At 45.2% G+C, this 12,920-nt stretch overlaps 1 protein-coding gene across 2 annotated transcripts; it reads left to right on the top strand.

The window, feature by feature from the left end:
- Positions 1–532: 532 nt before the first annotated feature.
- On the top strand, positions 533–12,301 carry ZBTB2 (zinc finger and BTB domain containing 2). 2 transcript variants are annotated; one of them, XM_083734074.1, is made up of 3 exons: positions 533–4,978; positions 8,636–8,818; positions 9,298–12,301. In XM_083734074.1, the coding sequence occupies exons 2-3, from the start codon at positions 8,646–8,648 to the stop codon at positions 10,661–10,663; spliced, it is 1,539 nt and encodes a 512-aa protein (XP_083590200.1). In that variant the 5' UTR covers positions 533–4,978; positions 8,636–8,645; the 3' UTR covers positions 10,664–12,301. The 2 variants fall into 2 exon arrangements, with proteins under 2 accessions (XP_083590200.1, XP_083590201.1); XM_083734075.1 differs by having other exon boundaries at positions 533–5,011.
- Positions 12,302–12,920: the final 619 nt, after the last annotated feature.

The raw sequence follows: 12,920 nt of genomic DNA, 5'->3' as shown, positions 1-12,920 counted from the left end.
AGTGAGGTCGGTGCGCACCGACCCCTCTCGCTCTCCAGGCTTCAGGAAGCTATCAGCAAGCCTGGGGAGCCCGCGGGAGTTCCCGCAGGGCTCCCTAGGCTGCGGATAGCAGCCTGCTGTCTGGCGCGCGGGACGCCCTGAAGCAGAGTGCCCCGCGCGCCGGGCAGACATCCGCAGCCCCACATGTTCGGGGGACAGCGGGGAGGCGGAGCACCGCCATACCGCTGTTCCCCGACCTGGTTGGGTTTCCCCGACCTGGTTTGGGGGGGGGAGGAGAAAAAATTCCTTTATTCCCCCCCCCCCCAAAAAAAAACTAGGTGCGTCCTATGAGACGGAGCGTCTATGGGACAAAAAATACGGTATTTTTCCCCTGGTGATTTTCTTGAGTCAAAATGAGACTACCCCTAAACATTTTTTTAAAGAAAAAAAGCACTGAGTTATACCATAAATTATATATAAATGGAAAGATAATTTAATGAAGAATGTAATGCAATAACTTTTATGAAAAATTATTTATTACAACAGTCATAAAGAAGAAACGTGAAACACACAGAAAAAATAAGATATACAGATTAAATTGCCATATTGGCACTTTGCGCTAAATAAGTGGGTTTTGGGTTGCAGTTTGGGCACTCTGTGTCTAAAAGGTTCGCGATCACTGCTCTATAGATTCCTTTCTTCATGAGTGTGAAGCACAATTTCCCCCCCCCACACACAAAAACAAATAAAACATACAGATTAATCACACAACCACAACTAATACTCAGATTCTGTCTTGTTCTTAAGTTACATGTGTGGCTTTATTGTTTTATACCATTTAATTTAAGTAGTGAGGCATGTTTTGGTCTTGTGACTGCTTTTACCCAGCAACCCATCACATGCCACAGCATATTTATCATTTCCATACATTAGATGTAAAGCAGCTCTTACACATACAAAGTCTAACATTTCAAAACTCATTAACCAATTGTTAAAAGCAGAACTCATACACTAAAGTCCTGCTAATTTATTTCACATTAATGTGGAAATTGCACAAGCTTACTGGCCTTTTGAAACTTTTTTTAAAAGTCTACAATCAGTGCAAGAAGGCAAACTTTCATGTTTTGTTTCAAACACCTGGCTATGTAATACATATGAACAGTTAAGTACTGGAAGCATAGGAGCCAACTTCTAGGGACCGAGGGCCCATTCGCCTCCCCAAATAAAATATTTGAGGGCATTACACCTCTGCAAAGTTGATGGGCATTGCCATTCAAATGGTGTGTGTGCGCCATGTAATGTGATTATGTGGGTCGGGGCTTACCTGCCCCCCTATTTTATTCAAGTTGGCACACCTGACTATAAGCATACCTCAAGGTTTGACAGGTGCGAAGTCGCTAGCAGAGCAATCTTAAGTGGGATTGGAAGAAAAACATGGTAGATACACCACCACATCCCAAACACTGTTGGCTCATGCCAGCCGGGCTGAAAAGTGGAGAGAATGGTTTCTTGAAATTCTTCATGACATCTCTAGGCTGGCACAACTGTGGGGCCCAAGGATACATAAGGCTTTGGCTCTAAAACTGCCAGTACCCCACCCCTGTGATGCTTACCACTTCAGGGCTTACTACTGGAGATAGCTTCTGCCCACCTGGGTAGCACCCCTCATAACTAGCCGTGTGACTCAATGCCAGCAGAGTCAACTACAAGTGCTCAGCCTTCAAACACTGGGGATGGGGTTAGAATTGTATACGTACCTGATATTCAAAAGCTGTTTTTAAGACATGTGATGACATGTTACTGTGTGGTTTTAACAGAAGTGATTTGGAGTCCGTATGTATATCACTGAAATGCTGTGATAGGCTAGATGAGCACTAAATAATCTCAACAAAACAGAGGTTCTGGGCACAGTTTATTTGCTCAGGGAGATGGGTTTTCACTCTACCCTATAGGATAAGATTCAGTCTGGGTGTGTTTATGGATCTTGTGTCTTGTGGTACATAGTACCTTTCATTAGCTGAGTGCGCTGTACCAGCCATTGTCTGGCTTGGACAGAGAGAGCCTGGCTATTCTCCATACTCTGATAAACCACCCAGTATTTTTTACTATAATGAATTATATGTGGAACTGCATCTGAAGACTTGCATGATAGCTACTGATGGTACAGAATACAGCTACCAAACTACAGGCATAGGCTTAAAAACTTCACCAGCTGGTTTGTTTCCAAGCAGAATTCAAGGTATTGATGCAAATTTCCAAAACCATAAACCGTTTTGAGTACTGGGTTCCTAAAGGACATCCATCAGGCCAACTATTTAAGTCAGCAAGCAAGCCTCCCCTTTTCATGAGAGGTAGATGGCAACCATAGGGAAAGCCTTTTCAGAGAGGATGCCACATTTACAGTATTCCCTTTCCAGGAATACCTGCCCTGCCTGTTTTATCTTTTCAGCATCAGGCAAAGATGTTTTTTGTTACCACAGGCCTTTTAAGCTCTGGTCTATCTTTGTTTTTATCTACTTATTCTACTCAATCTTACTTTTTTCCTATTTTATTCTGGGTTTGCACTGTTTAATTGTTTTGAATTGCTCTGGGAACCAGTTGGGTGAGGTGATGTACAAATATATCCAATGCTTATCTTAAGGGCTGCATGTGGCCCTCGAGGCATTTCTGGGTGATCCTCAGCAACATTGGACCCCCCCTGCAGTCCTCACACTGCCTTCCCCAAGCCAGTAAAGTGAAGTGCTAGGCTTTGGGAGGAAGCCATGAATGCTCTGACAGGGTTCTAGAGTCCTCACACCTCCTTCCCACAGCTGGGAAGTGCTAACTAGGCTTTGGGAAGGAGGTGTGAGGACTATAGGACCCTGTCAGAGCCTTGCACCTTCTTCCCAAAGCCTGGCTCCTTGCTTAGATGCCTATGGGAAAGGGGTGTGCGGCCCACAGTTTCCATGTCAAAGCAGTCTTGTGGCCCATTTGGTAAAGCTTGACTGCCCTGGTATGGGCACAAGGATGAGACCTGAGGCTACTACCTTATGCACACTTAAGTCCGACTGAATTCTGTGGGAATTAAGTCAGTATAAGTCAGTCTGACTGAAATACTTAATTTCAAGCCTTTTCAGATCCATTGAACTTATATAATAAAATTAGTGGTCTCAAAGAAATGCAAATATTATGTATTAAACATGTATGTACAATGGAGCCTGAGGCTCCATAACAAACATTAGTAGAACTCCTTTGCCTATGGAAGTTTTTAAACTCCACATAAACTTTCCGGAACCAACAAAAAATAGCTACACACAACAGAACTACACAAAACAGAATCTTCAGTTTTAAATCCTATGGGCTCCTTACATTTTCTAACAAATAACTTTTTTCTCTAACAGCAAGCTGCCAGTAAATGCATAAATGCAGACAGAACAGTTTATTAGATCCTGGTTTGATTAAAATTTAGTAAGTAAAATATTCTGCAACCTTTTCTCTTAATATAATTACAACATAATATTTCTAACATCTAGCATTGTAGATGTTTGAAGCTTAACAGGAAAGGCAGTGCACAGCTACAGATCACACAGAAGAACACAAATAGCCTGCCTAAGTTGTTACAGGAAGCAATTCAGGGAACAAAAGCAAATTCAGCAATTTTTAAGTATTCCAGACCCATGCCCCAACATGACTGGGGGAAAATATCATAAGTATGTATTATAGCACAATCCTATATATTGAGAACTTACTACTGCAATCACATTTCTTTCTATCTTCAGATATAAGGACACCTATTATTCAAAGCACTAGCAAGCAGAAGCATATTCACTTCGGGGCAGATGATGCCATTTATAGATTAGGTTAATTCTCATATGCACTATTGTTATTCGGATTTCTCTCCTTTTTTAAAAACACAAAAGGCCACTCAGCAAGTTCTTTTTTTTTTTTAAACTGCATTCTAGAGTCTCAGCAGTCCAGTTGTGAACTGATATTTGACTATTGCCACAAAGCATCGAAGCAATAGCCACACGTAATCAAAACACTTCAACAGGTGCCAAGCCAAATGCATGTATTTTTGTACCGATTGTGGCCTATATATCTATACTGCCAACTATGGCATAGTACTTTTTCAGTTACTTATGACACCACGGGATCCCTTTTTTAAAAAGGGTTAACTCTCATCTTCAAGCCTTTTTCTCAGTACAACTGCTGATTGCTGATACATTCAAAAATTTACATATTATCTGGCCCTCCATAAACACCTACAAAAAAGCACTGAAGAGTAAGCATATTTGATATTCTAAGCAAGGCTTAAGTAGCCACTTAAAAATGCATATTATAAATATTGTAGTGCCAATTCAATCCTTTGAAAATAAATAAACCTCACGTTAAAAATAGTATTGGTCATTAACCCTAGCTGCTGTAGCTCTCCTCGCATCGCACCTTTACTTTCTTACCCTCACATAAGCGTATCTTATTTTTGTTTTGGCCACCTCGTGGCAATTCCCTCCCTCCTGTAACTGCTCGGGGGAGAGAACATCGCATGGAGCGAATGTTTGAAGATGCAGTTCTCGCTCCAGTACGCCGCCTATGTCGGTGCATTACACTCCAAAGCAGCCACAGCCGACAGGCCCGGCTTCGTTTTTCCCTCTCTCCCCGCCGTTGCAAATGAGCGCCCGCCCGCCCCGAGCCCGGTGCGGCCTGCGCTTGCTGCTCGCTGGAAGCGGCGCGCGAAAAGGCGAGGCGAGGCGGGCGGGGAAGGAGGCGAGGGGGGAGGGGTGGCTCCTGCTGCTGTTGCCGCCACAGCGCTCGTCGCCGCCTCCCCTCCCCCTCCTCTCTGCCTCTCTCCCCGGCGGGGGCTCCTCGCCACAGCCTCTCTGCTCCGCTCTCGGTCATGTGACCCTAACGTAACCGGACAGGAAAAGCCGCCGCCGCCGCCGTCTCCGACTCCGTTGTTGCTTCTGCTGCTGCTGGGCGCGCGCCGAGGCGGCGGCGGGGGCTCCCGGAGAGCGCGAGCCAGGTGAGCTCCGTCTGCCCCCCCTACATACACAAGGTGAATCGGGGCGGCGGGGGGAGGAGGGGAGGGGGAAGCGTGAGCGGCGGCGGCGGAGGCCAAGGCGTCCGGCTGCTCCCCCACCCCGCTCCATGCCCACCATTGTGCTGGCGGTTGGGCTAGGCCAGGTCGGGACCCGAAAGGGGGGAAAGGGCGGCCCGAGCACCTGAGGGGGATTTCGCGACTAACCGGCGGCGGCCTGGAGACGGTGGAGGCTGCTGCCCCCCCCCCGGGGTCGGCGGGTGGGAAGGTCGCCCGGTCAGGACCCGAGGGGGGGGTGATTTCTACTCCCACCAGCCCTGGCCCGCGGGGTCAGCGTGAGCTGGGCTCGGTTCGGGCCCCTGGGCGCCTGCTTTCCCCGCTCCCTCCGGTCTCCCTCCCTCCCTCCCTCGGAGCCGCCGAGCTACGCAGCGGCCTTCCCCGCTTTTTCTCTCACCAGCGGCGGCAGCAGCAGTAGCAGCCCGGCCTAGAGAGGGGGGAGGGGCGGGCGCTGAGGCAGCCGCGCGGAGCGGGAAAGGGAGGGGGAGGGAGGGAGCGAGAAGGAGGGAGGGCGGGGGGGTTGAGGGTGGGCGGCTCCGTCTGCGTCTCTTCAGCAGCCTAGGCGGCCCTGGCGACAGCGGCGGATCCCGTCTCTCGCGCGCCTTAGGCGCCGCAGCTCGCTCGCTCGCGCTGCTTACGTCGCCTCGCGCCGCCGTCCGTCCTCGCGTACGCCCCGCCCCCCTCCGGGAGCTGCGTGTACGCGCACGTGGAGACCTCGCGTCGCCGAGGGGAGGGCAGGGGGCGTGGCGTAGGTGGAGCTGCGGCTGCGAGAGCCCGGGGGCGCGCGCGATGGCTGCGGCGGCTTGGCTTTGCCTGTCCTCTTTCCCCCGCCCGCCCACCGACGGGCAGCCAATAGGAAACGCCGACAGCGCAGGCACCCCGTGATTCACCGCGGGAAGCGCCGGGTGAGGAGCTAAAAGGAAGGTTGCGGCGCTCCTCCGCTATTGGTTGCTGTTGATTTCTCTCCGTCCGGCTGTCGCCTATGAGCGCCGCCTGGAGTCTCGCTGGCTCTTGTGGGTTGTTTAGAGAAGGAGCCGGACGGTCTGCTTCCTTGCCGAGCGAGCAGCCGCTTAGTTTGCAAAATGCTCCTTTCCCCCGCTTCCTTCCTGGCCGGGATGCTGACGGGATTTGCCACTTTTATTCGGCGCCTTAAAACTCTCAAGTGTTTTATTTCGATAAATTATGTTTGCGCGCAGTAGCAGACGAACCAGGAGCACAACCACAAGAGCCTCAAATTTTTATTTAGTGTCCCAAAGCCAATGTCCTGGTGATCTTGGACTGAAAAATAAATCCGTTAAAGGGGGATATTTAACTTTTAAGTTATCACCAGATTCCCTGGGACTCCTTTGTTTTAAATCCAAGTGTTTCAGGTCTGTACATTGGAATAGCAATGTTGTTTAGTGGTTTAGTCGCGTCTGACTCTTCGTGACCCCATGGACCAGAGCACACCAGGCACTCTTGTCTTCCACTGGCTCCCGCAGTTTGGTCAGACTCATGTTTGTGGCTTCCAGAACACTGTCCAACCATCTCGTTCTCTGTCGTCCCCTTCTCCTTGTGCCCTCAATCTTTCCCAACATCAGGGTCTATTCCAGGGAGTCTTCTCTTTTCACCAGGTGGCCAAAGTATTGGAGCCTCAGCATCAGGATCTGTCCTTCCAGTGAGCACTCATTTGCATATAACACTTAATCCAAGGATCTGAGATTCACACCATAAAAATACAATATAATTTTTAAAAAAACATACATAAAAACAACAAAACCCTTCCCTTCCACAAACACATTTAAAAGAGTATAGGATGTTAAATAGCCAAAGGCATGGTGGAAGACGAATGTTGTTGCCTGGCGAGAAAAGACCTGTTTTTGTGTTGCTGCCCTCTGGACATCTTGTGGAGGAGGCACATGAAGAAGATCCTTAGATGATAATTTGTGGGTCCGGGTAGGTTCATATGGAAAGAGGCAGTCCTTGAGGTATTGTGGTCTTGAGCCATTTATGGCTTTATAGGTCAAAATCAGCACTTTGAATTGGACCTGGAAACTAAATGGCAGCCAGTACAGTCAGGCAAGGAGTGGTGTAATAAGCTACAACCATTGCCCCGGTGAGCAACTTGGCCACGGGACATTGTTAATAATCTGGGGTGCAAGACAGCCTAAAAATCCAGATCAAGCTAGTGCCATAATTTAATTAAGGTTTGATGTGTTTAATTTGGCTTGCGTTACAAATTATGTGCGTGGGAAGTGGTGTATTCTAAGCATCAATAATTACTGTGGGTAAGCCACTAATTAAATTAGGCAGTTTTCTGAAGTTGTGTATCAGGTCAGTAATGCTAGCCAATCAACAAGTGTTGATTGAAAATACTAATTTCCTTGTTTAGGTAAAGGAAGGGGAGGGGCATAGACCATTTGAAGTTCAAAGCCTCAAAAGAGATGTGTGAAAAGTTAATCCCCTTTGAGGTAGGTAAAAGGTAACGGTAAAGGACCCCTTGGCAGTTAAGTCCAGTCAAAGGCGACTATGGGGTTGAGGCCAAGCGATCCAGTGTTTGTCCACAGACAGCTTTCCGGGTCATGTGGCCAGCAGGACTAAACCGCTTCTGGCTCAACGGAACACTGTGACAGAAACCAGAGCGCACGAAAACACTGTTTACCTTCCCGCCACAGCGGTATCTATATATCTCTTGCACTGGTGTTCTCGACCTGCTAGGTTGGCAGGAGCTACGACAGAGCAATGGGAGCTCACCCTGTCGTAGGGATTCGAACTGCCAACCTTCTGATCAGCAAGCCCAAGAGGTTCAGTGGTTTAGACCACAGTACCATCCATGTCCCTTTGAGGTAATTTGCTTTAGCATAGCAAAGGAGGGACCAGAGCAGAGGCTAGGAAAGAAGCTATGAGGTTAGGGCTGGACTGATGTAATCAGGAAGCAGAAATGAACTGCCAAGCTATGTTGTGCCCTGCAGTGCAAGATAGGCTGAAGAGAAAAGATGGTGCTGAGCTTATTGTTGTTGCTGCTATGGAATAAGCTGACATGTTTTGGGCTGCTGCTGCTGCGAACTTCCTCCATTGTAGGCTCCAGGTTGTATATACAGTATGTGTAAATAAACCCGCTTAACATCATGAAAGAAGGATGGAGCTCTGTAGAGGCACTGGCTGGGTTCACAGTTTCCCCCGCATCGTGTTTTTTTGCACACACACACACACATCATAGTCAGGTCAAAAATTATGAAACCAGTATCATGATATGGACTTCGAACTGGTTTGGGACAATATATTGCCCAGCCCTAGTGACATTACACCACCTGTAACCTCCCCCTCCCAACTCTGCTATATACCCTGAGCTCAGGAACAGGGTCAATCACTGGCCATTGTCTGGTAATTGCACCTTGATTGCACTTTTCCCCAGGGCAATTTCTTAATGTTGGGCATGTTCCCTTCAATACTTCAGATATTATCTAAATTTTACCATTTATTAATTTCTAACATTCACTAGCCCTAGCAGTTATGGGTGCCCTTTTACTCCCAAATTCTGTTTACCCCAGATCTGTAACAATATGTTTGAGGAAATTGTTTTAAACAAGTATATTTGCTTTACAGAATTTAAAAGATGGATTTAGCCAACCATGGACTGATTCTTCTGCAGCAGCTCAATGCTCAACGGGAGTTTGGTTTCCTGTGTGACTGTACAGTTGCTATTGGTGATGTTTACTTCAAGGCACACAAATCTGTCCTTGCCTCTTTTTCCAACTATTTCAAGATGCTGTTTGTTCATCAAAGCAGGTACAGAAGTTATAAAATAATACACTTTAAAAATGGTATTTAGTTAAGGTAAAATAGTCTGAAGGAATTAGAAAGTGTTAAGGCAGCCTAATGTGAGTTGCTTTATAAATCACAATAACTAAACATCCAGCTTCATCCACAAATCAGTTAACCCGATTACAGTGCTAATCCTGTGGATTTCACTCCTAACTAGTTTGTGGATCAAGTTCATGAACTGCTGCCCTGAAGGTATATATTCTGGAATAAATTAGATCATATTTTGCGCGCGCGCGCGCACACACACACACACACACACATATATTGCAGCAGTAGAAGTAATGCCTAAACCATGATAACAGATTTATTTTATTTATATAAACACATCTAGGATTGCATTCTTGTATACTTAAAATTGTGCACTTAGTTGTATACTTAGATTATTGTAATCCTTCAGAAGCATTTTATCTTCCTCTTTAATACTGTTTTGAAATTTCTTTCAGTGAATGTGTCCGTTTGAAGGCAACTGACATACAGCCAGATATTTTCAGCTATCTCTTACATTTGATGTACACTGGAAAAATGGCACCTCAGCTCATAGATCCTGTTCGATTGGAGCAAGGAATAAAGTTTCTGCATGCGTTCCCGCTTATTCAAGAGGCTAGCCTTGCCAGTCAAGGAAACTTTACACACCCGGAGCAGATTTTTCCATTGGCATCTTCATTATACGGTATTCAGATTGCGGATCACCAGGCAAGAAATTCCACAAAAGCAGCCGCCACAACTGACAAACCTGTTCGAGGACCAAGGCCACAGTCATCAAGAGCACATCAAGAACAGATGCATGAAGCCACCCAACTGTCACAGATACCACCACCACCGCTGCCTCAAGTGCCCCCAACAAATATGTCCACTTCAGACCCATTACAGCCTCCGTTGTCTCCTGAACTGGTTTCTACTGCTCCTCATCCTTCTCCTCCAGGTGATGAAAACAACATGGAAGCCTCCTCCTCAGATGATCAGCCTGCTTCTCTCACAATTGCGCACGTCAAGCCAAGCATTATGAAAAAGAACGGAAGCTTCCCCAAATACTACGCTTGTCACCTCTGCGGTCGGCGATTCAATTTGCGAAGTAGTTTGCGTGAGCACCTCCAGATTCACACAGGGGTGCCTTTCTCATCAAGCCCGCACGGGGAAAGTAGCGTTCCTTTATCTCTTTGTAATAACGCTCCTGAAAAAGATTCTATGGAAGTTGCTGAAGCTGGAATGATTAGCGATAGCGAGCTGCAGCAGATCTCGGATTCACCCATCATTGATGGACAACCGCAGGCTGAAACACCGCCACCCTCTGACATTGCTGACATAGACAACTTGGAGCAAGCAGATCAAGAAAGGGAAGTTAAAAGGCGGAAGTACGAGTGTTCCATTTGTGGGCGCAAATTTATTCAGAAAAGCCACTGGAGGGAGCACATGTACATTCATACTGGCAAGCCTTTCAAGTGCAGCACCTGTGACAAAAGCTTCTGCCGGGCCAATCAAGCTGCTCGACATGTATGTCTAAACCAAAGCATGGACACCTACACCATGGTGGACAAGCAGACTCTGGAGCTTTGTACTTTTGAGGAAGGCAACCAAATGGACAACATGTTGGTACAGACCAACAAACCCTATAAATGCAACTTGTGTGACAAAACGTTCTCCACGCCTAATGAAGTCGTCAAACATTCGTGCCAAAGTCAGAACTCTGTCTTTACTCTAGACGAGGATAGATCCATTTTGCTAGGTGGTGGGGATGCTGAAACCACAGAGAGTGACCATTCGGTCTTAGACTCTATCAAAAAAGAACAGGAAGCAGTGTTGTTAGACTGACTGTGAGGCTCATATCATTATTTTTTAAGAAAACAGTTTGTCTTACTCATTTTTACTAAACCAATCCTCCTCCCCTCCCCACAACCATAACTACACTGACATGGAAGGAAGTCTGGCTCTGTTCCTTTTTCAAGCAAAAGTATAAAATTAATAAAGGGTGTTGTATCACATTATAACAATTGATTTTAACCAAGAAGAAAATGTATCAGGGTAACTCAGCTAACTATGTGAATAATGCTAAAATGCATCTGTAACATACTCTAAGCGAGTTCTGAGACTGTTTCTATATATATATACTTGAATGCAGTGAGATGCAATGTGAGAAGAAGACAGAAAGGAAACTAAACATGTTCATTAAACTACAATATTTTCTCTCAACAAATAGCATTTTGAGGGAATACCGAAGATACAAAATTCACACGGTTACACACCTATAAGCTGTGTAAAGTTGTCATTTTACAAAAGCTTGGAAATTCCCTTAATGAACCAAGAACACTATTTTAATCCACATGATTATTGTCAAGTGTTTGTTTCCAGGTAACTTCATTGACATTATGTCCATTAAAAATGTATTACTAAGGCTTGACTCCAAGCTCAGTGTCTTGGTAGTCAACCCCACTAACTGCAGTGGGACTTAAAACTTCCAGATAAATGTGTTTAGGACCAGATTTTGCTAAAATAGCAGTAATAATGTGATGGCAATCGTTTTATATGCATAAAAATGTATGTATGTGTGTGTATGTACTTCAGGTTAATGCAGGTAAAATGTGTGCATGCACCCTTTCCAAACTGGCCACTGCTTGTAACGTCTCACAAATTGGTCCTTTTTAAAAGCATATTTACATTTGAATTGGTACAGGGTGTATGCATTTTTTTTACTCTGCTGACTAGTAATTGATAATGATGAACAGTGCTATCACCCAAAACGTGAAGGAAATCAGAGATTAGAAGAATTGTACATAGTGAGCCCTGTGCTAAATGTGGGAATAATAGATTTGAGCCTTTATAGTGTAACTGAAAAAGGAAAAACATTGTGGCTTTTTTATTTTATCAAAGCAGCAATCTGAGTTTATGTGATTAACGTAGGAATTAAGGGAAAGGAAATCTGGTCTTAAATAATATTTAGCTACTGGCATCCTCTTGTAACATAGCAAATGGTATAATGATGAAACTGTATCATGGTTGGTTTTTAAGTAACAGTGCAACATTGAGTGGAAAGCTATATATTCTTTATGTTCCTTCAATTTGGGCACCAGTCAAAGTGCAAAAAGAAATAAAGGGGACAGTGTACATTCAAGTTTCTGCTCTGGATAGTACCGTATGCAAATTTAAAATCAAGTTGCTGATTTTTATCTTTTTAATATATAAATATAATAATATTCTCCAATAGTATAAATAACCTGAGAGGAGGGAGTCCATTGAAAGGTCATTTGTCCTGGTGGGAAAGTTTCAAGAAACAGGCATTCCACCAGAAATGGGGGCAGTGTGTGTTTTGATGGGGGAGAGAGAGGCAGATACAAATCTGCTTTTGTATACATGTTTTATTTGAGTATCATCCTATTTTGTGTCTAGTTATGTTTTCCAGTTTGTAAGTTTTTATACATTATTTTATGGAATAAAAAAGGTATAAAATAAAAATTGATTTTTGTCAAGTCAAAGGTGATTGAATGTGAGCTGATCATATGTACATGCTGTGCAGATCTTAGAAATGGACTCAACATGCAGCACGAGGCTGTTGGGGGCCAAAGCAGCAGGAACAACTGATGTGGGAAATGTGTGTGTTTGCGAGGGGAAAGTCTATGCAATTCACGATCATGGGCCTCTTATGTCCCCAAATTACTGCACTGCACAGCCACTCTGGAAAGGGACACACAAAATGTAACTGTTCTGTCATGGGCCTGTGCTTGCATCAGATCAAGCGTGTGAAGGCATAGAATCAAACTATAAGGCTTTCTCTTTAAAAAGTTGAAGGACTAGAGGTAAGCATGTTCTTAAATAGTTATCAGATTTCATGACTGCAGCTCAGAGTCCACAAAGAAAAAACGTGTAGTCGCCATGTTTAAACAAAATTCCTGATCCAGGAAGCTGCATGTGAAGCCCCATACACAGAGTGTGTCCCCACTACCCTTTACTCCATTATCGTTTGCTTGAACCCCAGAAATTTAAAAAGCACACTGCCTCACTCTCCTGACAGAGCCCCACTCCAGAAAATGTCAAAGCTAGCCTACGTGTGAGCTATACCAATTCAGACTACAAG

The sequence above is a fragment of the Podarcis gaigeae genome (assembly GCF_964106915.1).
Source record: "Podarcis gaigeae genome assembly, chromosome: 3".
Classification (NCBI taxonomy): domain Eukaryota; kingdom Metazoa; phylum Chordata; class Lepidosauria; order Squamata; family Lacertidae; genus Podarcis; species Podarcis gaigeae.
Note: the sequence above shows the minus strand (reverse complement) of the source record. Positions and strands in the feature narration are given on the sequence as shown.